Source organism: Micropterus salmoides, unplaced genomic scaffold (genome assembly GCF_014851395.1).
Source record: "Micropterus salmoides isolate LMB-PRFRI ecotype aquatic unplaced genomic scaffold, ASM1485139v1 Ms_hic_scaffold_1, whole genome shotgun sequence".
NCBI lineage: Eukaryota > Metazoa > Chordata > Actinopteri > Centrarchiformes > Centrarchidae > Micropterus > Micropterus salmoides.
This window is the reverse complement of record NW_024040040.1, coordinates 37690098-37714798: the sequence shown is the minus strand read 5'-3', so window position 1 is coordinate 37714798 and position 24701 is coordinate 37690098. Positions and strand designations below refer to the sequence as shown.

At 39.6% G+C, this 24701-nt stretch overlaps 3 protein-coding genes and 1 long non-coding RNA gene across 6 annotated transcripts in view; 3 read left to right on the top strand and 1 right to left on the bottom strand.

The window, feature by feature from the left end:
* pign (phosphatidylinositol glycan anchor biosynthesis, class N) overlaps positions 1-6100 on the top strand; it is a 12930-nt gene extending 6830 nt beyond the window's left edge. For all 3 annotated transcript variants that reach the window (XM_038726234.1, XM_038726226.1, XM_038726216.1), the window contains exons 18-29: positions 90-181; positions 822-927; positions 1015-1123; positions 1456-1558; positions 1706-1808; positions 3487-3573; positions 3776-3831; positions 4185-4260; positions 4580-4653; positions 4830-4872; positions 5038-5090; positions 5264-6100. In XM_038726234.1, coding sequence (XP_038582162.1) covers positions 90-181; positions 822-927; positions 1015-1123; positions 1456-1558; positions 1706-1808; positions 3487-3573; positions 3776-3831; positions 4185-4260; positions 4580-4653; positions 4830-4872; positions 5038-5090; positions 5264-5387 — 1026 coding nt within the window. In that variant the 3' untranslated portion in view covers positions 5388-6100. The remainder of the gene's footprint in view (positions 1-89; positions 182-821; positions 928-1014; positions 1124-1455; positions 1559-1705; positions 1809-3486; positions 3574-3775; positions 3832-4184; positions 4261-4579; positions 4654-4829; positions 4873-5037; positions 5091-5263) is intronic.
* LOC119908524 overlaps positions 1-12529 on the bottom strand; it is a 14672-nt gene extending 2143 nt beyond the window's left edge. Inside the window, exon 1 of the long non-coding RNA XR_005445303.1 lies at positions 12397-12529. This is a non-coding gene — a long non-coding RNA (uncharacterized LOC119908524). The remainder of the gene's footprint in view (positions 1-12396) is intronic.
* LOC119908518 (probable G-protein coupled receptor 141) lies at positions 8460-11878 on the top strand. Its single transcript, XM_038726261.1, has 2 exons — positions 8460-9437; positions 10135-11878. Exons 1-2 carry the CDS (start codon positions 9381-9383, stop codon positions 11029-11031), a joined length of 954 nt encoding a protein of 317 aa, XP_038582189.1. The 5' UTR covers positions 8460-9380; the 3' UTR covers positions 11032-11878.
* On the top strand, positions 12009-24701 carry hnf4g (hepatocyte nuclear factor 4, gamma). The gene is given in 12 exon segments (XM_038726247.1): positions 12009-12285; positions 18422-18587; positions 18876-18970; positions 19706-19812; positions 19963-20112; positions 20532-20582; positions 20584-20620; positions 20986-21138; positions 21884-21933; positions 22162-22348; positions 23601-23720; positions 24291-24701. Coding segments are annotated over 12 exon segments (1269 nt in total). The 5' UTR covers positions 12009-12254; the 3' UTR covers positions 24413-24701.

Here is a 24701-nt window from a genome sequence, read left to right as displayed (position 1 = left end):
ATTAGTCTACTGTCAGATAAATACGTAGCTTGTTAAATTATCATTTCACGTACAGTATTTAACTACATGAACTCTCTGTTCCTGTGCAGTTCCGATCATTGAGCTGGTTTCTAGGCTGTCTGTGTTTGGCTGCTTTCCCCCTGATGCCTGTTGTGGGTAGAGAGCCTAACATACATCTGGTGTGAGTGTTTCCTCTATTTGCTTACATTTATCATAAAGTCAGTGACAAGTAAATTACTATAATTAGGATATCTTAAAGGTCATCTCAGAGTGGTGAAATTTTTTTGCTAGAAATGATTTAGGGAAGAGTACTAATGGTTGAAATAAATATCACAATAGCTTGTTATTACAAATATTTTCCCGCTGTTAATATATGTTTATCAAAATGTGGCAAATGAATGCGTGTTGCACTGTTTTGCAGCACAAAAGACAAAAATGATCACACGTGTAAGTCAGCAACTTCAGTACTTATTTTGTCATCTTTAAATTAAATTAGTGTAGTTCCCCTTTCTAACTAACTAGTCAAAAAGCCTCACAATGCTGTAAACAACCTCAGGATGATGAAAAAAGCCTTGTGAGACAGTTTTGTGAAAGACAGAGACAGAGGATCTCATTCAAATAAACTGCTCATTAACAGCAGTATCTTTACTCAACTGTATATATGTGTGTATAATGTCACTGTGATGGCATCTTGTTATGCATTTATTTTTGTTACTGTCTAATAAATCAAATCAAATAAAAAAAACTCAAGTCAAGAAGTCAGCCGTATGCCATGAACATGTCTATAATAATATGGTAACATATGATGTTTGTTCGCTTAGTACCTGTGCAGGTCTACTCACTCTCTTCACTTCAGCCTGTTACCTCTGGTCATCACGGCAGAGAACAGCACTGCACATTAGTGACCGACAGCAGTTTGTCGCCCAGGTAACAGCTCACGCCACGTGTATTTGTGATTGTGTTTTGTGCCACTGCGTTTTCTAAAGATAAATTATGACCTGTCAAACTCGACAGATGCTTCATGTGGCGGTGTGTGCGTACGTGCCATCCCTCACGCACTCCAGCCTACAGCAGAAACAGGGTCTGCCACTTCTTAATCAAATCATCAGCTGGGCCACATTAGGTAGGTGGATGTGTAAGTGAGCACAAGATACTTGGGAACTGTCTATGTTCAACACCTATAATTTCCTTTGGAGATTATAATAATATGTATGAATCATTGATGTTAATTTTTTAAAATGTTGATCAGATATTTAGGATATGTTGTAAATCTAATTATTTAAGTATAACCCATATCGTTAACTTACTTTAGAAAAATATAGCCACATACCCCCTCCTTCGTACAAACACAACTTCCTGCCATTCACTCACCCACACACAGTATATATATTGTGTGTCAAAGTGCACATACCTGTTAATTAATATTCACGTCTCCTATGTCTTCTCTTTTATCAGCTTCGTCTATGCTGGTTCCATTGCTGAGCTCTACACGCCTTTTCCACCGACTCCTCAGCATATTTCTCTCTCTCACAGCCACATACCTGCTGCTCAGCACTGGGTAAGACAAAATATTACACACACACACACACACACACACTCACCCCATGCAGCTGCACTAACATGTTAAGTTATGTGTAGAGCTTTATCACCACAGCAAAGCTGCAAAATGACACATTTTCTAATGTGTATGTTTTCTCTCACCCAGGTCAGAGGCCTTGTTCCCCCCTGTGTTATCTTGGTTGATGTTTGTGTGGATCAACATTGAACAGGAAGCTATGCACGCTCAGGGTGTCTCTGGCAGACAAGAGGTACAGTCTCTGACAAAAGTCTTGTCGCTTGTGTACAAATTGACCTGAAGTGCTGCTGAAATATATTTCTAATCAAGATTTTTTTTACAAGAAATGGCTCATTTTAATCCCAACAGCTTTTGTAATAATGTTTCAGTGCAAAACGAAACTGTCAAAAAGTATTCTAAGATTCACAGCTTGGTAAAGCCCATTGAGTCAGTTTTTGCAAAGACATAAGTGTTGTCGCCTTGTCATATGAGCTTCACCTGTGACTAATAATGGATCAATTAGGTCTCAGGTGTGTATAAAAACAACCCCAGTACACTAGACCTTCACATCAACAGCAACTAGACCTCTGCAAACATGCCTAAGATTCACCCTGAGACTAAAGTTTTGATTATCAAGAGGCTGAAGACCAGATCCACTGCTGATGTGGCAGACACCTTCAATGTGTCTCAGCCTCAAGTACAGAGGATATTTGATGATACATTTGCCAAGGCCCACAGCCTGCTAAAAGGATGGACGCTGGAAAAGTGGAAGAAGGTGGATTTTTCAGATGAATTTTCTGTTGAATTACACCACAGTCGCCTCAAATGTTGCAGGAGACCTACTGGAGCCCGCATGGATCTGAGATTCACCCAGAAAACAGTGAAGTTAGCTACCTCTTATATTCCCAACCATAAAAGATGCCAAATTCTGCAGCAGGATGGTGCTCCATCGCATACTTCTATCTCCACATCAAAGTTCCTCAAGGCGAAGAAGATCAAGATGCTGCAGGATTGGCCAGCCCAGTCACCAGACATGAACATCATTGAGCATATGTGGGGTAGGATGAAAGAGGAAGCATGGAAGACGAAACCAAAGAATATTGATGGACTCTGGGAGGCATGCAAGACTGCTTTCTTTGCTATTCCTGATGACTTCATCAATAAATTATATGCATCCTTGCCAAACCGCATGGATGCAGTCCTTCAAGCTCATGGAAGTCATACAAGATATTAAATTTGGATCTCACGGCACCACTACTTAATTTGCTGACATATTTTTGTATTTGTAGTAAATTTGTTCAATTTCTGTATAGGCGACAAAACTTTTGTCTTGCCAAAATTTGACCTTTCCGTCTTGTTTAAATGATAAATCTTTTTTCAGTGAAACTAATTTATTTCAGTGCATTAAACATCATTTGGGAGGGTTTTAGCTTTTCATATGAGCTATTTCTAACACCAATTGATTAATTAAAAGTCAGGTTAATAGCAGGTGTTTCTACAAAATAGATAAGCGACAAGACTTTTGTCAGGGACTGTAGAACCATATTTCCAATCTTAGATTCGGTGGAGCAGGGTAGACTGCATGACAAAAAGAGATGCAAATTTGAATAGTCAGAGGTCTGTGTATTTATTGCACTGTGGGCTTGTATCAAATTTCGATCACACATTTTGTTTTTAACGGAAAACAGTCAATATTTGATCTTTTATAGGCATATTTTCACACATTTGTGTACTTTGTTATATAAATATATCTTCTGGAGCCTGTACTTATCTGTTCTGAGGTGTTCTGGTGTTAAAATGTGTCTGCTATTCACTACACTAAGTACTAAATCCCTACTCACGATAACATAATTCACATAATCTGTGAAGTGTGATTTAGTAATGTACATAATGTCTCAGTACTGACGATCATTATCATGTGTTTCTTTCAGCTCTCCACTATTGATTTCTCTGCAAAAATCGACATCACCAAGATCCGACAACTCAAGCTGGATGACATCAGAAGATCATATTTTTTTGTATCCGCGTTAGAGTGTGCGCCACACGAGACTGCCTGCATATACCCAACTGGCACTGATTTATTTGTTCAGGCCAAATTACAGCATATCCAATTTTTTTAAGTTTAAGATGAAATGGCTAGTTTGAAGTGTATAATTATAAATAATGAACTGATCAGTATAACGTTGCTTCACTCTTTCCTTGACTGTACATCTTCTTTAGGTATTTTTTATAATAACAGCTTTCTTCGGCACAGGGAACATTGCTTCCATTAACAGGTATGTGCACTTCGACACACAATATATATACTGTGTGTGGGTGAGTGAATGGCAGGAACTTGTGTTTGTACGAAGGAGGGGGTATGTGGCTATACAAGGTTCTGCTTGAGTGATGTAAATGTCTGGTTTGAGTCTCACTGATCTATATGGTTTTTTTTAATTATTAGCAAACTATCATTTGAATACAAGAACAAAACAAGTGATCTGTGAAGAATTACCATGTACTTTATTTGCATTGTCTAGACCAGCTTGTCTCTTAAGTCATGTATGCCATTGTACCACATACTGTTACATACTGTTAATTTCTCAACCGTCACTTCCTCCGCTCCTCTGCTTCTTTCTCCTTTTCACAGTTTTGACCCAGCATCTGTTTATTGTTTCCTCACGGTCTTCAACCCCTTCATCATGGGAGGGTTGATGATGTGGAAGGTACCGTATTTGAAACACTTTCTTTTTATGGTATACGCCATGTATCTGCATGTTTCCCTCTCCGACCTTTCTTTCAGTTCTAGAAATCTGTTTCCGAAAAAGGAAAGTAATCTTGCAGATTATGACTAGTCTTAATAGTCAAATGATACATCTGTCTGGGAAATATGAGTAATAATACAAATATGTTTTAACCTGTTTCTCATGTGTTGTCTTATATTGACTCTCTGCAACCATGTCCGTTCCACCAGCTGGCCTTTTTAGTGCAATGTTGAGCGCAAATTCTCTACATTGTCATTCACTTGTCCTTTTGTTCTTCCAGGTTATCATCCCATTCATTATAGTAATGTGTACATTCGAGACCATCCAAGTTGCAACACAGCTCTCGTCAAGAAGGTAACCCATCTACCACAGGTCTGGTGTCAGGTCTGTGTGTGCCTCACCTGCCAACAACCATGTGCTATTTAGACACATAATGTCTTTCTTTCTTTTCTGTGTGTGGCAGTCTCGTTGTATGTGATGAGTGTCAATCTACTGTCCAATCTCTTTTGTCTGTTATTCTAATTTTCCAGTTTATTCCTCATTGTCCTGGTCATCTCCGACTTGATGGCTCTGGTAAGGCATTTCCTGTGAGTTACAGAGGTTCTGGTTGAATATTGGGTTAAAGATGCACTGTGACTGTGATTTTTCTCAAAGGATTTTTCTCTTACCTTTTCCTGTTAAGTTGACTCGATGTGAACCTTGCACAATACATTTTTAACTCCCTTTTCCTCTCCTCAGCACTTTTTCTTCCTGGTGCAGGACTATGGCAGCTGGCTGGACATTGGCACAAGGTAATTTAACTTGGAGATACAATGTTTGTATGTCTTAATTATTTAATTAATTAACTACACTGTCCCTCCTACTTCTTTGTGGCTTCTTTTAGACACTCATTTAATGGCATCTGTGATGCTCGGACTTACACATGAACATGTTAAACATGTTTTGTTTTTTTTGTCTCTTGCAGCATTAGTCATTATGTGATAGTGATGTCGATGACCATCTTTCTGATGTTGCTCAGTGTAGTTACACATATCTTTACCTCACGAAGACTCATCCTGTGGAGGAGATTTAAGATGCACTTCCCCTAAATAAACATGTGTTTGTGTGTGCATGTGCATGCACACATACTAGATCAACCAAATGTTTAGTATTTATTTATTTTTTAAAAATGTTTTATTTAGTGTTTGTCTTATTAGTCTGGAGTTCATGAGATATGTGATATTGTTTTTGGACTCAATATACAGTGTAGTACTGTGCATAGTTATATGTCCTTATTAATCACATGCTACCATGGAGAATTACTTCAGGTTTACATTCTAAGTAGAAAATACACAGTTCCTCTAAACAGTTGTTGTTGTCCTTGTATAATTTTTTTGTTTATTTTTACCTCTGTGTCGTCATGTGATTTTTAAGTAATAAATACTTTGAAAGTAATCAAGACCCCTTCAATAATATTGCTTAAATAAATGGTTTCCAGAGTGGCCTAAGACGTTTGCACAGTACTGTTTACACTGTATTCTTTTGTATACTCAGTCTCTTGTTTCAGTCACATTTTTTTATGCATTAATCATTGATGAATTGACTAAGGCCACTTTGAATGTTTAACTGTGAATTATGCCTTTGCCAAGGGTGCTGATTTATGATCCACCAAAGAGTGGTAACTTGATGACTCTAGTCTGTAGTATGTAACTCTATTTCCTGTTGAGCTGCCTAAAAAGAATCCATATTTAGAGGGAAAAGGGATGCTATTTTGATTCATTGTGAATTATGTGCTAATAAAATGGAAGAAGTGGAATGAAAATGGGGACCTTTGTGTTGTACAACCATTAACATAATTAAACAGGTGCCAGTATAATTGTGTTTGTACATCATGGTAACTGTAGCCATGCTTAAAAAATGTAGGTGGGAAAGTAAAAGAGAATTCCCTGAATGTCCTTAAACCATTGCAGTCCAGGTGCACTTGCATTTAGATACTCTTTTATTTTTTTTATTTTTCAACCTGTCCTGCCCAGCAGCCTGGTATAGAGTATGATGAGCTGGAAACCATATTGTGCCAGATAGATTTTACTTTAACAAGAGAGTATTAATATACTCCTTTGTCTGTTTTATTATTTATTTAATTATGTATTGATTTGTCACCGGCCGGACAGGGGGGCAGACATGGAGATGGGGGAGCAGAAACATCGCACAGACAGCACAGCCTTGAGAGCTGGAATAATAACAATTAATTTAAATAAGTAACTGAAAGAAAAGCATCAGGAAGTACCAGAGACAACCTAAATTTGTTTGTGTCTGTGTGTGAGACTGTGTGTGTCTGTGTGCCTGTGGGTGAATGTGTGTACATGTGTGTGCGCATAAGCCTGTTAAAGAATGTAGTTAGTGAGTGTAGTCTGTCTGTAAATGGAATGCACCACATGACAACGCAACGCCGACGGAACCCAAGAGGCGTACACGCGGAAGAGCAGCGCCCGGACCGACTACGGCGCGCACTGCCCGAGCACTGCGATACCCAATGCCCGTCGCACCCGCAAATACCGGAAACATTTAGGCTGCCCGCGCAAATGTATTGTTTTGTGTTGGATGCATGTCATGGATTGTGAAGTGTTGTGTGGTGGAGTAAAGATAAGGTGTGTGGTAACTAAGGTGCAGTTAAAATTGGAGGGTAGTTGTTACACAGGTACCCCACAACTGTCAGGTAGTGGAGCTTCCCATCCCACATTGTTGTGAAGACATCTATGGTGAAATTAAGCCAATTTATTGATTTATTATCAAATTGTTTATCTTTAAACATCATCTGATGACAAACATCATCTGTCACCCTCTTCGGCAAACTGGAAGCATCATATTATTTTGAAATAATTTGATGATGTTATGAAGCGGCAGTTCTGAGCAGGATATTTTATTATAATTAAAGAATGAGATGTTTAGCGAAGTTTGCAGTGTTGCCAAAGTATTTCACTGTCTTTGCACATACATCACACAGAGCAACATTATTACCTTCACAGCTAAAATGCAGCCAGACGTGACTGCTTTTACAGTCGGCCATATTCAGTATTCAATCGCGGGAAATGTAAAGGGCTGCAGCGGCTCACTTCAGAGAAGCTCCCTGAAAGAGCCTTAGCGCAAGCATGACTTTGACAGGCATAAGGACAAGTAGTTCCTATCAACTGAGTAGTTAGACCATCCTGGTGACAGTAAGATAAAACACACACTCACTCCAAATTGCTGAGTTTAGATATCGATCCTTTTATATGAGTATCGATCCTATAGCAGGAAATGTTGGTATCAGAAATATCGATACTTTAGGATCGATCCGCACTATCTCTACTATCTCTAACCTGCAGCCTGCCCGCCCCCCAGAGTCCTAAGGGTGTATGTAGTGAGACATGACCAAAGGGGGGAAGGTGAAGGAAGTCATAGGGAGGCTAGAATGGTCCTCCCCACTGGGTCTAGATTCCTGACTGGCCCCATCATTCAGTCCCGTCCCCCACCCCCCTAAGCAGGAGGACGCCAGGCCCCTCCAGCCCAGGGCTTATAGGAAGAGCCCCTCTAGCGACAGCGACAACCCCGCCCAGCCCCAGGACGGCATTTAGATACTCTTTAGTAAATGACTGTAACTAGGAATGTAGAGATGTGCTGCAAAACCCCTGTGGTTAGTATGTTTTTTCCAAGCAAAGAGAACAACAAAAAAAACTTCTTCTGATGTGACATTGCTTTCCCAAGAGATCAACCCATAGGACATTACTGTGAATGCTGAAAATGGCAATAAATATGTTTATTTAAATTACATTATACATTTTCTGCTCCATTGCCGGCTCAAGGGTCAGCAACGTCCCTTCACTTAAGCTCTACCTGGAGTATATACACCCTACAACAGTGCTTGAAATAGTAAATCAACAGTTAAGTCAAGATCACAGCTATCATCACCACTTCCTCTGTCACTTCTCTTTTTTTGAATTAGCCAATACTTAGACTAGCCAGTGTAATGTACAGTAGTAGTCTACTTTAAATGCATGAGTATAATTTAAGTCATATTTGAATGGCATCTGAGATGTGAGATGCAGCTCAACACAAGACAAAACATGTCTCATGCAGAATATTATTGATTTTTGTTTTATATATATATATATATATATATATAGAGAGAGAGAGAGAGAGAGAGAGAGAGAAATGTTAAAAGTGACAGTTAAACTGATGAAGATTTATGCTTTCTTGGAATACAAAGTGATTAAGCTTAGTTGAATAAGATCCACACAACTCACATGACACGAGATATAAATAGTTAAAGGAACCTAGTTATTTACGTAAATAAAATAGAATAAGCTGTAGGTGCTAGCAGTGCATCTTCCTCTATCTAATCTATGGTAAACTTAGACATGCTTCTTCCGCCTAAACAGTACTCTGCATGTTGAAGTATTTGTTTTTAGATCTGAGGCAAATTCTACATCATTATGCTGTTTACTCAACTGGTAATATCATGGGATCGATGTAAAAGTTCATCTTTAATGGAAAACCAAAGCTTAAAGACATACTATACTGTGCACATAGGCACCAAACATCTTGAATTTCACTTTCCTCTAATCCCCTAATGAACAATTCTATAAGGCAGTTACACTGTGTATGGCACCATCATATTCTAATAGTTTGTATTTAAGTGAGCAGGTTCAAGCAGCCGTTTATAGGGGGGGGGGTGACCATAAGGAGGAAGCAACCAGTTTTGTGGTTGTGCTGACATGTCTGTGCAATCACCTCCTGTTTCTGACAGAGCACATTTGCACAAACACAAACACACACGCACACACACAATATGCAAAACTCGACAGTGGTTACTGACATCAGACACAGTATATTTTTATAACCTTAACTTCCACTGAAAATTGGCACAAATTCGCACACACACACACCTACACACCACACACACAGAAGCAAATGCGCACATGCCTCTGAGCAGAAACGGAGAGTCACACACATTGTTTTCTCAGACATAGAGCTTTCCCCATGCTCGCTGTCACATTGTGAAAACAATACTTTTGTTTGATGGAGATAATGTGGTGTAAAATAGAGGACATATACATCAGTTAATGCCTTCATTTCACACACGAGAGCACTCTGCAGCAAATTCTTCTTGGAATCAAAAGGTACGTAAGGCTACTGGTTTTGACTTTATGTATTAATTCGTGATGCAGGTTCCATTGCAGCATTGTTCTCTTGGTAACAACTAAACGGTGAACAATATATTTATTTCTAAACTTTGTAAGATTTAAACAGTGGAATCTTTCATTTTAGCTTGTTTAGTTTATTTTAGTCCTGTTCTGTGCTGTTAAACAAATTTGTAAACTTGTAACCACAGGAAGGCTTGCAAGACAGCATGTCAGACTAAAATTATATTCTTGTTTTGATCTGGATTATGTGAACAAATATGAGCAACATAATATTAGAAAGTATCATAAATATGTAAATGTAAAGTGTTGTTGTGCGTTGTTGAATTAGCCTGTTTTTACTGGCATGAATTTCCGTTTCTCTGTTTTTCTTTGTTTCTGTTACTCCTGTTTTTAATAGTCAAGTGTAGTTAATTTTACTTGGTTGCAGTGCCCACCAATTTTACAATCTTTATAGCATATGATAGCCTCTATCTTTAGACCTTTGATTTGATATGGAAAAATACCCCCATAAAGGCTTTCACAGGGGGAAACATTGAAAAAAAATAAATCCTTTCCTGATCTATTCCACCATCACTGTCTCTAATTCTTCAATTTCCTGTGTCCATTTCTCCCCTTTTCTCTCTGTGTCATATGTGCACCCTACTCTCTTCCCCCCTTTCATTCTCTATTTAAGATGGAAAACCATAGCCTGGTCTCCACGAAAAACTCAGAGCCACTGCCAGACAACAAAACTACGGAGTACTACCCAGCCCTACTGGCCATCTACTCTGTGGTTCTGGTCACGGGCACCATCAGCCTGAGCCTGATGGTGCACATCATGAAGTCCAGCACGACATCGATCACTTCCATCGCTGTACTTAACCTCATCTTCTCCCACTTCATCTTCCTTCTCACCGTGCCCTTCAGGATTTACTATTACGCGACTCAAGATTGGAACCTGAGTCAAGGGTGGTGTAAAATGGTCAGCAGCATGATCCACATCCACATGTACATGTCTTTTATCTTCTATGTGATCATCCTAATCACACGCCTGATGACATTCTACCACAAAACTGAGCAGGTGTCCCCCTTCCGCAGTATTCATGCACTCCTTGTCAGTGCTGTAGTGTGGATTGTGGTGCTCGTCGTGGTCCCTTGTGTAATCTACTATTCCTACGGCAAAATCACAAATAACAACAACACCAATTCAACAGAGTGCTTCAATTTTGGCAATGACATAGAATCTGCTACCAAGGTGCTCAACTACATCATAAGCACAGTGATCATAGTGGTGGCCTCTGTGCTGACAGCCCTCCAAGCCAATGTCCTAAGGGTTTTATACAGCAAGCATCGCCAAGGATGCACCTCTCAGCAGGACTTTGGGGCTCAGCTGAAGAGTCTGTGCTTTGCCCTCATCATGGTGGTCTGCTTCATCCCCTACCACATGTTCCGGCTGTATTACTTAGAACACATTAATGAACTGCAGGATGCCAATGAGCTGTTTCTGAGTCTGACCACTTTTAACTGTCTGGACATGCTCACCTTCTTGGGGAGGAGAACCTGCTACCTGCAAATAAAAAACTGTTGCTAGGATGTGTGTGAGAGGGGTCAAGAGACTTTGTCAGCTTCATTTTGAAACTTAATTTTACTTAACTGTTCTTTCTTGCCTTGGATTTGGAGTTTCTAATAAGAATATTGCTTATGTGCATCTCCCTAAAAGCCGACAATAGGATATAACATCTATTCAAAAGCTCATAAAAACAAGCATTAAGGTAGATTAAGGGAAACTTTAAAATGCACCATCTCCACTAACTTAACTTGAAAAGAATGGTGGGGTGGGTGAGTCCAAAGCTCCCAGGTTCTGTCAGATATACCAGGCTTTGTTTTATTAATCCTACTACTGTTGTGTCACCTGCATTTTTTGTGACTCATTAAGATGTTGTTCTTTTTAAAAATGTATTGCTTTTTACTGTTGTTTGATAGATTTTTTTTTGATTGAAAGTGCAGAGAGACAGAGAGAGAAGCAAAATATTGAGGGGGGTGGGGTGGGGTGGGGGGGCAATAGAACAAAGGTCCACAGTCAGATGGTTATGTGATATGTGTCTTAAGCAGGAGGCAGGGGCACCTCTTAAATTTGACATGGCTGGAAACTGACCTTTGCTTTTGATTCAAAAATGAATGAACTCTTGCCATCATCTGGTCTTTGTATCTACTACACAGGCTTCAAGCTCAAAATGCATAATGCGAAATTATGCCATTTTTAGGTTCCCTCTTTTTTCCATCCAAAATGTGACTAAATGCGAAAGACATGAGTAGAAATGAAAAAATAAATACATTTCACTGTATTTGCTAACACTTAACCCCAGTGTACTGTGCATAGATGGAGTGTCCAGCTCCACAGCTGAGATGAGAAATAAATTGTTACTTTTTCACCATTATTTTGTGAAACATTACCTCAAACCTCTTGGATCTCTTAACTTCTGCCCTCTGAGGTGGTGTTGGAGGCCCTGGCTGACATACACATACACACACACACACACACCTGGTGATCCTTTTCCTTTTGGTTTTTATAGCGCTGGGTTACTGTTTAACATCCCCACCCTACTTTGAGTTTGTTTAGTAAATCGATCTAATGACAGGGCTATGGTGGCGCCATCCAATGTGTTGCTCCATGAATTATAGGCTGCTCGGCTCTCCAACCTTCCCTTTTAATGTTGTCGAAGACCTTTTCTATATTCCCATTCTTAGTGAACTTAGACTAATGTCACACTGAGGGGCTGCTCACTACCGGAGTACAACAATACACCTGGATAAATGCACATCCCAGACGGAAAAAGAAAGACAGGTAAGTCAAACTCCTTCTGTGAAGTATGTTGTCATTGAAAAACAAAACATCCACATTGGCTGTAAGAATTATAAGGTGTGTTGTTGTTGTTGTGGAGGAAGTGAAGCTTACCTTTAGTAGATTCTCAAGGAAGTTTGGTAACATGCTCTGCTAAATCACGTGGTTTTGTATTTTGGTGGTAATATGGTGGCAATCTCCATTGACACACACTTCAATTCCTGCTATACTTCCGTAACCAGAGCTGGTGTACTTTTGAATTGTAGGATTGCATATACTGTAAGTGGTTGTGGAAGTCTGCTAGAACTTTCATGGAATTTTGTTTTGTGTATTTAATGACACAGCGTTCTCGACGCTCTGTCCACAGACAGCTTTTTGTGAAAACAGATAACATAGGCTCACTTTGTCATGCTTGGTGTGCTGTGTTTTTGTCCTCTGATGCACTACCACTGAAAGTACATAACACGCACGTAGTGTTTAATATAATCTCTGACTCTAGGATTGTTAAATGATTTATTACAATAATTCACTGTAATTAGAAATTATCATTCCCACCCCATACCTTTGTGAAGGTTGCAATGAGGAAATTTTGTTGAGATTAAGTCAGAGATTAGTCAATTGATATTACAGGAATTAGTTTGTGCTGTTGTAATGGACTTAATTGTGCAAAAACATGCTAAGACATTAGCAAGAAGAACAAAGGAGTATGACCCTCATTAAACGCCCTCAGGGACCATGGGCTTATGGAAAAATGTTGCTGCATGTAACTCTAATATTTAAAGAAACTGTCTGTTGTTGTTAGAAGTGTTGTTGACTTGTTCAAATGATTCTTTACTTCACATGTTTCTATTAATTTGCACAAATCCAGTATCATAGAAGTGGCTTAAAAACAACATGGTGACGCAACCCCCCCCCCCCCCCCGAAATAACCAGTTAATGTTTGTTCTGTCAAAATAAAAGGTGATCTCTTAGTAGCAGACCATGTATTTTTTTCCTGTTGTCTGGCTATCAGGAAGTTGTGGTTTACTAGAGTCGGTTGGCTGGCTGATGATCGTCTGTGACTATTAAAACCCCTAATCTAAATAGAACCGACAGCATTATGGCCAGTTCACACAGAGATAGCCTCTTAGCGCTGGGTTTTATGGCTTCAAAGAGCTGTTGGTTGCTAGGTGGAAGCAAAGTTTCCCAGTCATGTCCTGCTTCATTTTCTGCTGGAGAAGTTATTATTTCTATCAATGTATAATTCACTTTTTTTTTTTTATAATTTAAAAAATTATATTCACGTATAAAATTTCAAAATCAGTGAGCTTCTACATTAAGTTTTTGCCAGGAGAAGAGCAGAAAGGGCTGGAGATTCCTTGAAACTTACACTACAGGTTTGCATCCAAGAATGGCAGAATTCAGTTTTCAGGATATTAGTGTGGTGAACAAAGTTAGCAGCTTCATAAACAGCTGATCAGCTCCAGTTTTATGGACAATGGTATGATTTGTCAAGCATTCAAAGTGTAGTAGGAAAACCAGATTAAAGGTATTCATCATTATAAGACAATAAAAGACTGAATTTCTCAGTTGTCCTTGCACTGAGCAGTGGAGGGTGAGGCTAAAGACAGCCTTTTTAAAGCTCTGAACATGTCTATCAATAGCTATGGAGTAAAATGATTTTCACTTTTCTGAATATTGGGTTTTCTGATATTGTACCTATCTCCAAAGCCTCCAGCCTCTTGATTTCTTTTTGTAAACCATATCACATGACTGCCCTCTTACATGCAGTCCACGTCTTCACACATTCAAGCCTGGTTCATATTTTCTAAACCTGGTTTAATGCAGATATGGTTACATATATCTGATGATAAATTGAATCCAGTACATTCATGCTACAGTGCTCTGTGTCAGTCCTTTTGCGTGTTAGGTGATTATGAATGTGATCGTAAAAGAGTAAATTCTTCCTCGCTCTCTACAAACCTGATGAGTCAGGCGTCCTGACCTCACTGCCTGGTTAAAATGTAATCCCTCTATCACCCCCCTAGTCCCCCTTGTCTCTTGCTCTTTCTCTTTATGTCCAATAATTAATCTGTGATAATGTATGTGCTGATATACTGTGTCTACAGTGACAAAATATTGCCTTCTCATGCACTGTGGGTGCTTTTCTGACTGGCCCACTCTTTACTGTAGGGAATCAAATCTCTTCATTTACAGCCTTCCCTTTAAGCCACACAATAAGATTTAGTGCAATGAAATTCCCTATGCAAAATGTGTGGGTTGGGACATTTTAACTGATTTATGGTAGCAAATTAGTGTGTTTACTACATCACTTACCTGGATAAAGCCTTTTCACTTGTTTAACCCAAAAATCTACTGATCGACTCCAGACTGTCCAGAACTCAGCTGCCAGGCTTTTAACCAGAACAAAGAAATATGACCACATCACCCCTATTTTAGCTTCATCACACTGGCTCCCAGTATGTTTTAGAATTGACTTTAAATTTTTATTGATTACTTTTAAAGCTCTTCATTGCCTCTCGCCTTGTTATATTTCTGATCTAGTCCCATACACACCAGTATGTACCTTGAGATCCTCGGTCAGAGGTCTGTTGTCTGTTCCAGAGTCTCGACTGAAAACTAAAGGGGACAGAGCGTTTGCTGTCAGGGCCCCGAGGCTCTGGAACAGCCTGCCCGAGGAAATCAGGTCGGCTGAGTCGGTGAACTCTTTTAAGTCCCTTCTTAAAAGATACTTTTATAGGAGAGCCTTTCCCGATCTTATTTGATTTTATTTTATCCCTGTTTATTTTATTCTATTTTACTTATTTTATATTTATCTTGAACGTGTATTTTAGTCTTTTCAATGTTTTCTTGCTTTTATCTTGTATTGTTTTTGTATTATTGTCTTTTGGTTATTATTGTCTTTACACTTGTTAAAGCAATTTGTAACTTGTTTTTGAAAAGTGCTCTACAAATAAAGATTATTATTATTATTATTATTATTATTATTATTACTTCCCTGAAAGAGAAGGCAGCTCACTGACTAGTGTTTTGGTGCCTAAACCTAACCAAACTGTGACCGTTTCACAAAGTTAACCAAGTGTTTATTATTGTTACCATGACGACAAAGGTCCTGTACACTTGTCACTTGTACTCCCCAATAGTCATATATACTCACCAGCCACTTTATAAGGTATATCTTTTCAATTGCTTGTTAACACAAATAGATAATCAGCCAATCACATGGCAGTAACTCAATGCATTTGGGCATGTAGACATGGTCAAGACAAATTGCTGACGTTCAAACCGAGCATGAGAATGTGGAAGAAAGGGGATTTAAGTGATTTTGAACGTGTCATGGCTGTTGGTGCCAGACAGGCTGGTCTGAGTATTTCTGAAACTGCTGATCTACTGGGTTTTTCACGCATAACCATCTCTAGGGTTTACAGAGAGTGGTCTGAAAAGAAAATATCCAGTGAGCAGCAGTTGTGTGGACAAAAAAGCCTTGTTGATGTCAGAGGTCAGAGGAGAACGGGCAGACTGGTTGGAGATGACAGAAAGGCAACAGTAACTCAAATAACCACTCGTAACAACCAAGGTATGCAGAATACCATCTCTAAACGCACAATACGTTGAACTTTGAGGCAGATGGGCAACAGCAGCAGAAGATCAAACCAGACGCCACTCCTGTCAGCTAAGAACAGGAAACTGAGGATACAATTCACACAGGCTCACCAAAATGGGACAATAGAAGATTGAAAAAATGTAGCCTGCTCTGATGGTTCTCGATTTCAGCAGTCAAAAGTATGCCACAAAGGCAAAAGGGGGTCCAACCCGGTACTAGCAAGGTGTACCTAATAAAGTGGCCAGTGAATTCATTCATTTTAAATATACAGTAGACATATTTATATTTACTGATATGAACTCATAAAACAATGACAGTGCAACTGCAATAAATCCAGGATCTAAAATTAAACCCTAACAAATAAATTATTTAAAAATTACACACTAGAGTAATTTAAATATTCCATTAATTAAATAAAAATGCAGGTAACAACATCAATAGTGTAGTAAGTGAGGTTAATGCCATTTGAGATGTTTACATTATTGAATATGACACAATTTACTTAATTTAGAAACATGTAGAATAAAGTTTTATCAACAGAGGGTTGGATTTAAACCCGAGGACTGTGTTTATGGAAGAGTTAATGGAAGCTATCAGTGTTTTCCATTTCACTTTGTGTCTCTATAGATTATCTTCTGCTGAGGTGGTGGTGCTATTACTCGACTATTGAGTAACTCAATAGTCGACTATTGAGTAACTCAATAATCGAGTAAGAGCACTCACTTATTCGCTCACACACACTTTCATAAATGTATGTGCCTGTAAGAATAAACCCCCTGTCGTCCATGCAGATCCGCGCCTCCAAAATAAGATAAAATCTATACCATAGTAAAAAAACAACAAGAAAAAAACAGGTAGAAAAAAGATGCAGAGGGGGAGAGGGGAAACATCTCCTTCATCACAATCTATCCATCCATGTGATAAGAGGGAGAAGGACAGATAAGTAATGTGCAATAAGGTGAGAAGTCTTAGCCACAGCTCCTCCCCTCTCCTTATTCCTGGCCCAATCACATGAGATTATGGTTCTTTAATGCCAAGGATCTCCCCTGTCATGTCTGTAAGACTTAGATGAAGCAGAGACCAGCAGATAGGGGAAAAGAGAAAGAGAGACTTTAGAGTGAACTGGGACAAGAAGAGAGAAAAGAGGAAACGAAGACCAAGTTGAAACAGGAATGAAGTATCCTCCTGCTGCTCAGAGTAAAGCTCTGTTAGATATGGAAGTAGCCAACTACTGCGAAGGCCTGGACCCATCATACAGCACACTGGGCTTTGAGAATGCAGAGGTGCTCTATGGAGGAGGAGGTAAGTGTGTGTGCATGTAGTCACCTACACACACACGTACACACGCAAAGAAACCCATGTATAAACAAATACAAACATTAATTGAAGCACAAAACATCTGGTTTTTCAGCATGCATGTTGGACATGCTAACATACAGCATGACAGTAGACAGTTAAAACGGATACGGCATACACACACTTCTTCTTCATCCGGTATGAAGGGTACCTGCACAATGGCTTAATATAGACAAAGAAATGAGAGAAGCTTGGAATTGTGAATCTGATAAAGCCTCTTGATTAACATGATGTATCTTTTAAGGATGGTTTGGGGTGGTCTACTACCTCCGGAATGGGTGAGGTGTGCAAGTTTGCAAGACTAGATATGTACTGATAAAGTGAAGAGAGACCAGCTGGAGGCAAATTAGTTGCTATTTGCAGAAGAGGAAATCAGAAAGGGTTTGTTTTTACATAACAAACTCCGTGTGCCTAAATTAAGTGAGGGGGAAACTCACAACCTTTCAATGTTGGTCAGTAGTGCGTGTATCTGGTTGTCTAATTGTGGAAAATGAATTCCACTTGCCGATTGCTTGTATGTGGAGATGTCTGTGGTCTGCAGTCGTGAAGGAAAGAAAAGGGCTAGGTAGGGGTTGTAAAAGCATGAAACCACAATGTTAATAAAGCTGTTTAGGCAGGAATTGCAGGCATGTGTCATAAAGATATTTTATTGAAGAGCAAGCACCCATCTCAATGATACTCTGATGCCACCTCAGCATGTGAACAGAAACTTGGTGTACTCATCCTGCTTGGCACTGGTGTGGGAGCGACATCTGTGTGTGTGGGTGTGTGTTCATGCTATACTTATGTTGTGTTCTATTTGGTAGGTACAATGATGAATGTTTTTAGCTGATAGCTGATCATGATAACAATCCTGATGATTATGAAAATGGTGACAATGATTATGACAGTAAAAGTAAAGACATCAAGTGTAATGTTTTAAATGCCTGGTGACTGCCACTTATTCCTTCTCCTGATCTATGTTTTGCAGATACATATTCTGTATGGTACAAATCAAACACCACAAAAATGACTTTGCAGTTATACAAACCCCAACAAACCTCTGCAGTTATACTATGGAATATACAAAGAATACATTTACTAGAATAGTAAGATGCTATGACTTTATTGTGTCTGTGCACTTATGTATGCAGCATATGCATGTGTATTTACCTGTATGGGTGGTTTTGTTTGCCCCAGACAGCATGCCGACAGAGATGAGCCTGCCTGGTGCAGACGGGGTCAGTAGTAACTGTGCCATCTGTGGCGACAAAGCCACAGGGAAACACTATGGAGCCTCCAGCTGTGATGGCTGTAAAGGCTTCTTCAGACGCTCCATACGCAAGAGCCATGTCTACACCTGCAGGTACAGACAGCAAAAACACACACATAAAACAACACACTTTAAATCATGCCATCATATGTGGAAATTATAAGACACACAGTATGAACACTTACGTGCTCATAAACACGCTTTTGTACCTTTATGATCATGTGCATCTTAACTATTGATAACTTACTATTCAGGCCAGTCATCATGTCATGGCGTGTCACCTCAACTTGTGTTATGTTATAGTACACTATCTCATCACGTCTTGCTCTGTTATATGTAATAAATAGCTATTTATATCATTGTATTTTTTATCATATGCAGATTCAGCAGACAGTGCGTTGTGGATAAAGATAAGAGGAACCAGTGTCGTTTCTGCAGACTCAACAAATGCTTCAGGGCTGGCATGAAAAAAGAAGGTAGGGAAACCTCCCTCTTGCCCCCTGGACAAGAGAGACAGTAGAGAGCACTGAACTGTTACCTCGTGACCATACATGCGTTTTGTTTTCTCCATTTTGAAACTCCACTAAAAGTTTATATGCAGAGATACAAAATAAAAATTCACATTTTTGGGGGGTTATTTGTTTGTTTTTTTAAACAAACACTGAATTTCATAGTGTATTGTCAGTAGTATGTATATATATAGCCTTAAAACTAGCGGCACTGAAGTAAAGGCTGAAGAATCTGAAACCTGCTCCAAGATGGCTGAAATCAGCTCAGCCATAAAATATGCGATAACTTTGTGTATGTGTACGTGTGTGTGTGTGTGTATTTATGAGGGGTATAACCTTGGCACAGAGTTTTATGACACCTAATCATGAGTTATTCAAACATGTTGTTCTGGGTTGCAACTGGTTAACGTTTGACTCCTCTTGCTGATGCCAGCCTGTAATGCTATTTTCCTAAATATTAACTGCCCTAACGTCTGCTGTCATCGTTTGCATTCAGAATCCCCCCCCCCCGACTTCAGCAAATTCTTGAAAGCAGGAAAGTGACTTGAATATTAGCAGGTTTACTGGACATCTACTTGTTTGACAATGAGTTAATTTTTTACAAAAAGTGAACTACAGGAGGTGCTGTCACTTCCCTGTTCATTTTTATTGCTCTTTTCTGTTTCACACACAGAGTAACTTTGGCTGTCTGTTACATTTTAGCTGTACAGAACGAGAGAGACCGGATCAGCTCCCGGAGAAGCATACCTGACTCCCAAGACTTGCCGCCCATCACTATTTTGGCCCAAGCACAATCAATGTCCCAACAGGTGCCAATTTTCCAATTTCCCCACTGATATATGGTTGTGTATGAGCTGATGTTAGCTTTATAAGTCACCACATCATGTGCATGAACCAAGTTATAAATGCACAAGGAAAGCAACAGACTGTGACCCGAAAACCATTATGTTTCCCACCAGATCACTGCAACAGTTGGAATATCAGACATATCCGAGCAGAAGTCGGCCTCTGTTGGGGATGTTTGTGATTCTATGAGACAACAGCTATTGGTGTTGGTGGAATGGGCCAAATATATTCCTACCTTTGGAGAACTGCCACTGGATGATCAGGTAACGGGGCTGTGATGCATGATGGGGTGCAATCTGTGATTATGTGATTGCATTTTTTTCTTTTACATCTCACCTTTGTTCTTAAGTGATGGAACTGTGAGTGATGAGCTTGCTGCTCTAACAAAGGGCTAATTCTGTCAAAGCAGTTTCAGTTTGGATAGAAGAAATATCCTCTTAATCAACACAATGTACTCAGAGGTGATAGAATAATTGAAGCAATGATTAAGTAGAACATTAGAGATGTTATGTAAATTAGCATACAGAGACTGCTTAATTTAGTCTACGACTCTACAAATACAGTATGACCCCTGGGTGATGTATTGAAGGGCAAAAGGGAAGGCAATGTTACATTGTTTGTGATCTTCGTTAAACTGTGTGTGTGTGTGTGTGTGTGTGTGTGTGTGTGTGTTTGTCTCTAGGTGAGCTTGCTCAGGGCTCATGCAGGTGAACACCTCTTGCTCGGGGTTGCCAAAAAGGTCAATGCCATTCAAGGACTTCCTGCTTTTAGGTAAAAGTAGAGCGGCATCTTGTTTCTATGTGGTGCATTCAGGTGGTTCAGCACTGGAGTGTGAAGACTGCTCAGCTGTTGTGTTAGCTGAGACTGATTAACTAAAGCTTTATGTTTCTTTGTAACTTCAAAAGTGTCTCCAGCAAAGGGCATTACTCATTACTGGGGCATGTACCAACATCATACCGTAGGCATATCTGCCAACCACACACAGATTTTGCATTTCTATACGTCTGAGGACCTTCCCGACACACCCCTTCACCATAACCTTGTCTGGAACCCATAAATAAGGCCTGACAAAACTCTACATATACCTTTCAATTACCCTCAACACAACCACTAACTGATGCACTCTGTTTCTGAAGGTAATGGCTGTGTGATCCATAGAAACAGTCCTGAGCCAGAGATCTGTCGGGTCGCCAACCGAGTGCTGGAAGAGCTGGTCCAGCCCTTCCAGGATATTCAAATAGATGACAATGAGTATGCAGCACTCAAGGCTATTGTCTTCTTTGACCCAGGTGATTAAAAAAACAAAACAAAACAAAACAAAAAAATGCTAGTAACCAGTTTACTATTCATAGAGATGAGTGTTTACCCATGTTTTATCCAGCCTGCCCGTGCTTCTCCATGTATGTGTAATTCAAATTTCCAGGGAAATTTTTGAAACAGGGAAAAGCTGTGTTAGGCTGAGGAAACCACTTGGGCAAGATTAGGATAAGATTTGCATTGGTAAAAACATTGGCACAGACTTATGACACCCAATATGTGTTAATGATGTCTAGCGCACGTGTTATGATGTGCTGATTATTTCAAATAAGTATTAATTCAGGGTATAGGACATAATATCTTATTGTCAAGTGGGTAATGCATGACAAAAAAAGATAGTCAGGTAAGACTGAGTAAGAAAACATTATGAATAGTTAAAGACTGAAAATATCTCTCCAGATCCCTCTTTTCCCAACCACTCCCATCCATCTGGTTAAATTTCCCCTCAAAGCTAGATCCCAATCCCTCTCCTATCTCCTTGGCCTAGTGTGACTACAATCCCTGCCCCCATCTTGTGTTACCTGCCCCCCCATCTAAATCCCCTCATCGTGCCTTCATGCCCCAGGTTGACCATAATCATTCCATCAGTTTTACTCATATCCTCAATTCCATCCATGATCTTTTTGCTTTTTTCCTCCTGTCATTGAACCCCTTCCTCCATTCCACCCCACCCTTAATCCACCCTCTCATTTCTACTCTTTGCCTCCCAATGTGCAGATGCAAAGTCTTTGCGGGACCCATCAAAGATCAAGGCCATGCGTCTGCAGGTAGGTCGAGCATTTGACTCTTGTAGCTTAGTGTGGAGCTGCAGTTCTTTTCCATCATGTTCAATTATAATTTCCTATAAACAGTTTTAAGGCTTGATTTTCAAACAGCATTATTATCACTGTTATACATTTTATTTTGCACTTATATTGCAAATAATATACCATTCATCTTCAAGGACAAGAGCAGTTTGCTTTCACTGATTGAGACTTTGCCTTGTGTGTGTGCAGGTCCAGATGAGTCTGGAGGACTACATTAATGATCGTCAGTATGACTCCAGGGGTCGTTTTGGTGAGCTGTTACTCCTTCTCCCCACCCTGCAGAGCATTACCTGGCAGATGATCGAACAGCTCCAGCTGATTAAGCTCTGTGGCCTGGCCAAGATAGACAACCTGCTGCACGAGATGCTGCTGGGAGGTGAGACCGGGTCTATGTCTGTGCTTGTAAATCTGCATTTAGGGTAACGTATACCAGTGGAGCTCCTCAGTGATAAATGTGTGGAACTGTATAAGTATGAAGCAATGTAAAAAACAAAAAGTATACATATACAGCAAAGTTTTCTTGGATATATAAATGGGTAAAAAGTTAGGGATTTTGCAGAAAGATGGTATACCTTTGTATAATCCACATATATATTAGGCAAAACCAAAATAGACAACTTGCTAGATGAGATGCTGCTAGGTGACATCTGCAAACATATCTTAATGTGTATAAATAAGGACGTCTGTAGTTAAAGGTAGAATGCATCAAAAAATATGCTAGGCAGGGCCATGACAGACAACTCAAGCACAAGATGAGGAGGGGAAATAAAGTCATAAATAAAGGAAAAAAGTCATCTCCAAAAATGTCTTCCATTCTTCGCCATACATACTAAAAACAACTCCAGAATATGACAACCTGACTTAGAAGACCGTGTACAGAAAGAGCTGTGTGTGTTTTATTTTTCAGCATCCTGTAGGAATGTGGAACTAACAACAAAAAAACCCTGCTATTCAAATACTGAGATGATATTTTTAGTAATGTGAATGTGCAAGTGATGAAACATAATGATGCCAACATACATATACACAGTTTGAAACCAACAAACAAGCCAACCAAACCAAACAATTAAGAAAATGAAATGACATGATGTCTCTCTACATCTTATAAAAAGATTAAAGAATTACAGGTTATTTGAGTGACACTGATACATGAGCATGTTCCAGAGCTGCTTATGTAGATTTCTCAGCTTTTGAAATGAAGTTATGGAGGCCTGTCTCAATTACTGTATAAAACATGCACACATGTAGATACGCTTTTGAAGGCACAGACTGACTAAAATCAGCATACATTTCTTAAACTCAACTCACTCAATTAATTAAAAGTCCCAAAACAGGCATTGTTCTTGCACTATTGTAACCCCCCCTGCCCCAAAATTATGCGAAGTCAACTACCCATTGTTCTTTTTGGTCTAATGAGGGCTTGTTAGGTGAAATGCCACCATGTGCATGAAAAAATCTGTTGTTTTGGAGGATTTCATTATGCGTGTTAGCCCTTAAATGTCACCTGATTAAATAAAAAAAATCTAGATGAGATGCAGAACAAAAATCAGCTGTAACTGTACAACAACAACCTGCTGTCAGTTGGTTACAACTACAACACTATCTGACTATCTGTGTAATGTGTTCAGGCCTTACGTCAGAGCCCACAAACCTGCACCACCCAGTACACACCCAGCTGGCCCAGGACCCTGTGACCGGACACACACTTGTCATCAGCACCATGCCTGTCACTCACACTCCGCTGATAGGTAAGAGCCACGTACCAGACATGCATACTATCACACAATCCCTCAGACAAGCACAAGCCCTCTGACACACACACACACACACACACACACACACACACACACACACACACACACACACACACACACACACACACACACACACACAAATCACATCAATGCAAAGTTGATATAATTTATCTCTTCTCATGAAATGTCACAAAACTGTGTGACAGATGTGTTTCCATTAATTTAGCTGAAACTAATAAACAGGCATCCTGAATGTGAAAAATATATCATATCAATATATCAATGCAACATTTACAAGAATTGATGAGTATTGGCCATGCTGTATGCTTTCATTTAAAAATAAAAAATGCATTTGGCAATATTACACCACCTAATGGCCACACAAGATTGATGTGAACTGTATCTATAAAGCAGCAGCTGTAGATGTAACATGTACTGTGGACCACAGTGGATACATTTTACAATTGCACATACAATCATTGCTGTCCCCAACCCACACAAAAACATGTTCATTAGCAAAATGAAATAACTAATGACTCTATGTGCCTGCCTGTCTTCCTGTAGCCTCTCCAGACACTCCCATCCCATCGCCCCCTCAGGGTCCTGCCCCAGAGAAGTACAAACCCTTTCCCCAGCCTCTTTGTCCTCCAGACAGCCCCTCGCCTTCCACACAGATAGATCTCTGACTTCTCCCTCTCTATCATAGGCTGACATAGGATCAGTTTCCCTTTCCCCTGCTCATCATCCCAGCTGTGGTATAAAAATTGTGAAAGAAAATCCCTGTTCAGTGTATGTGGTTAGACTTTACCCTGTTTTTTTTTTTGACCGTCTTGCTTGATTGGGCATAAACGTCACGAAAATGCTGTGAGTCCCTACGGTTCTTTATGTACAGTCTATCACTCGTGCATGTCAAATGAGAGTTCTGAGTAATTCTGTGTAAATGTACGAAATATCATCTAATCATGAATTTCATAG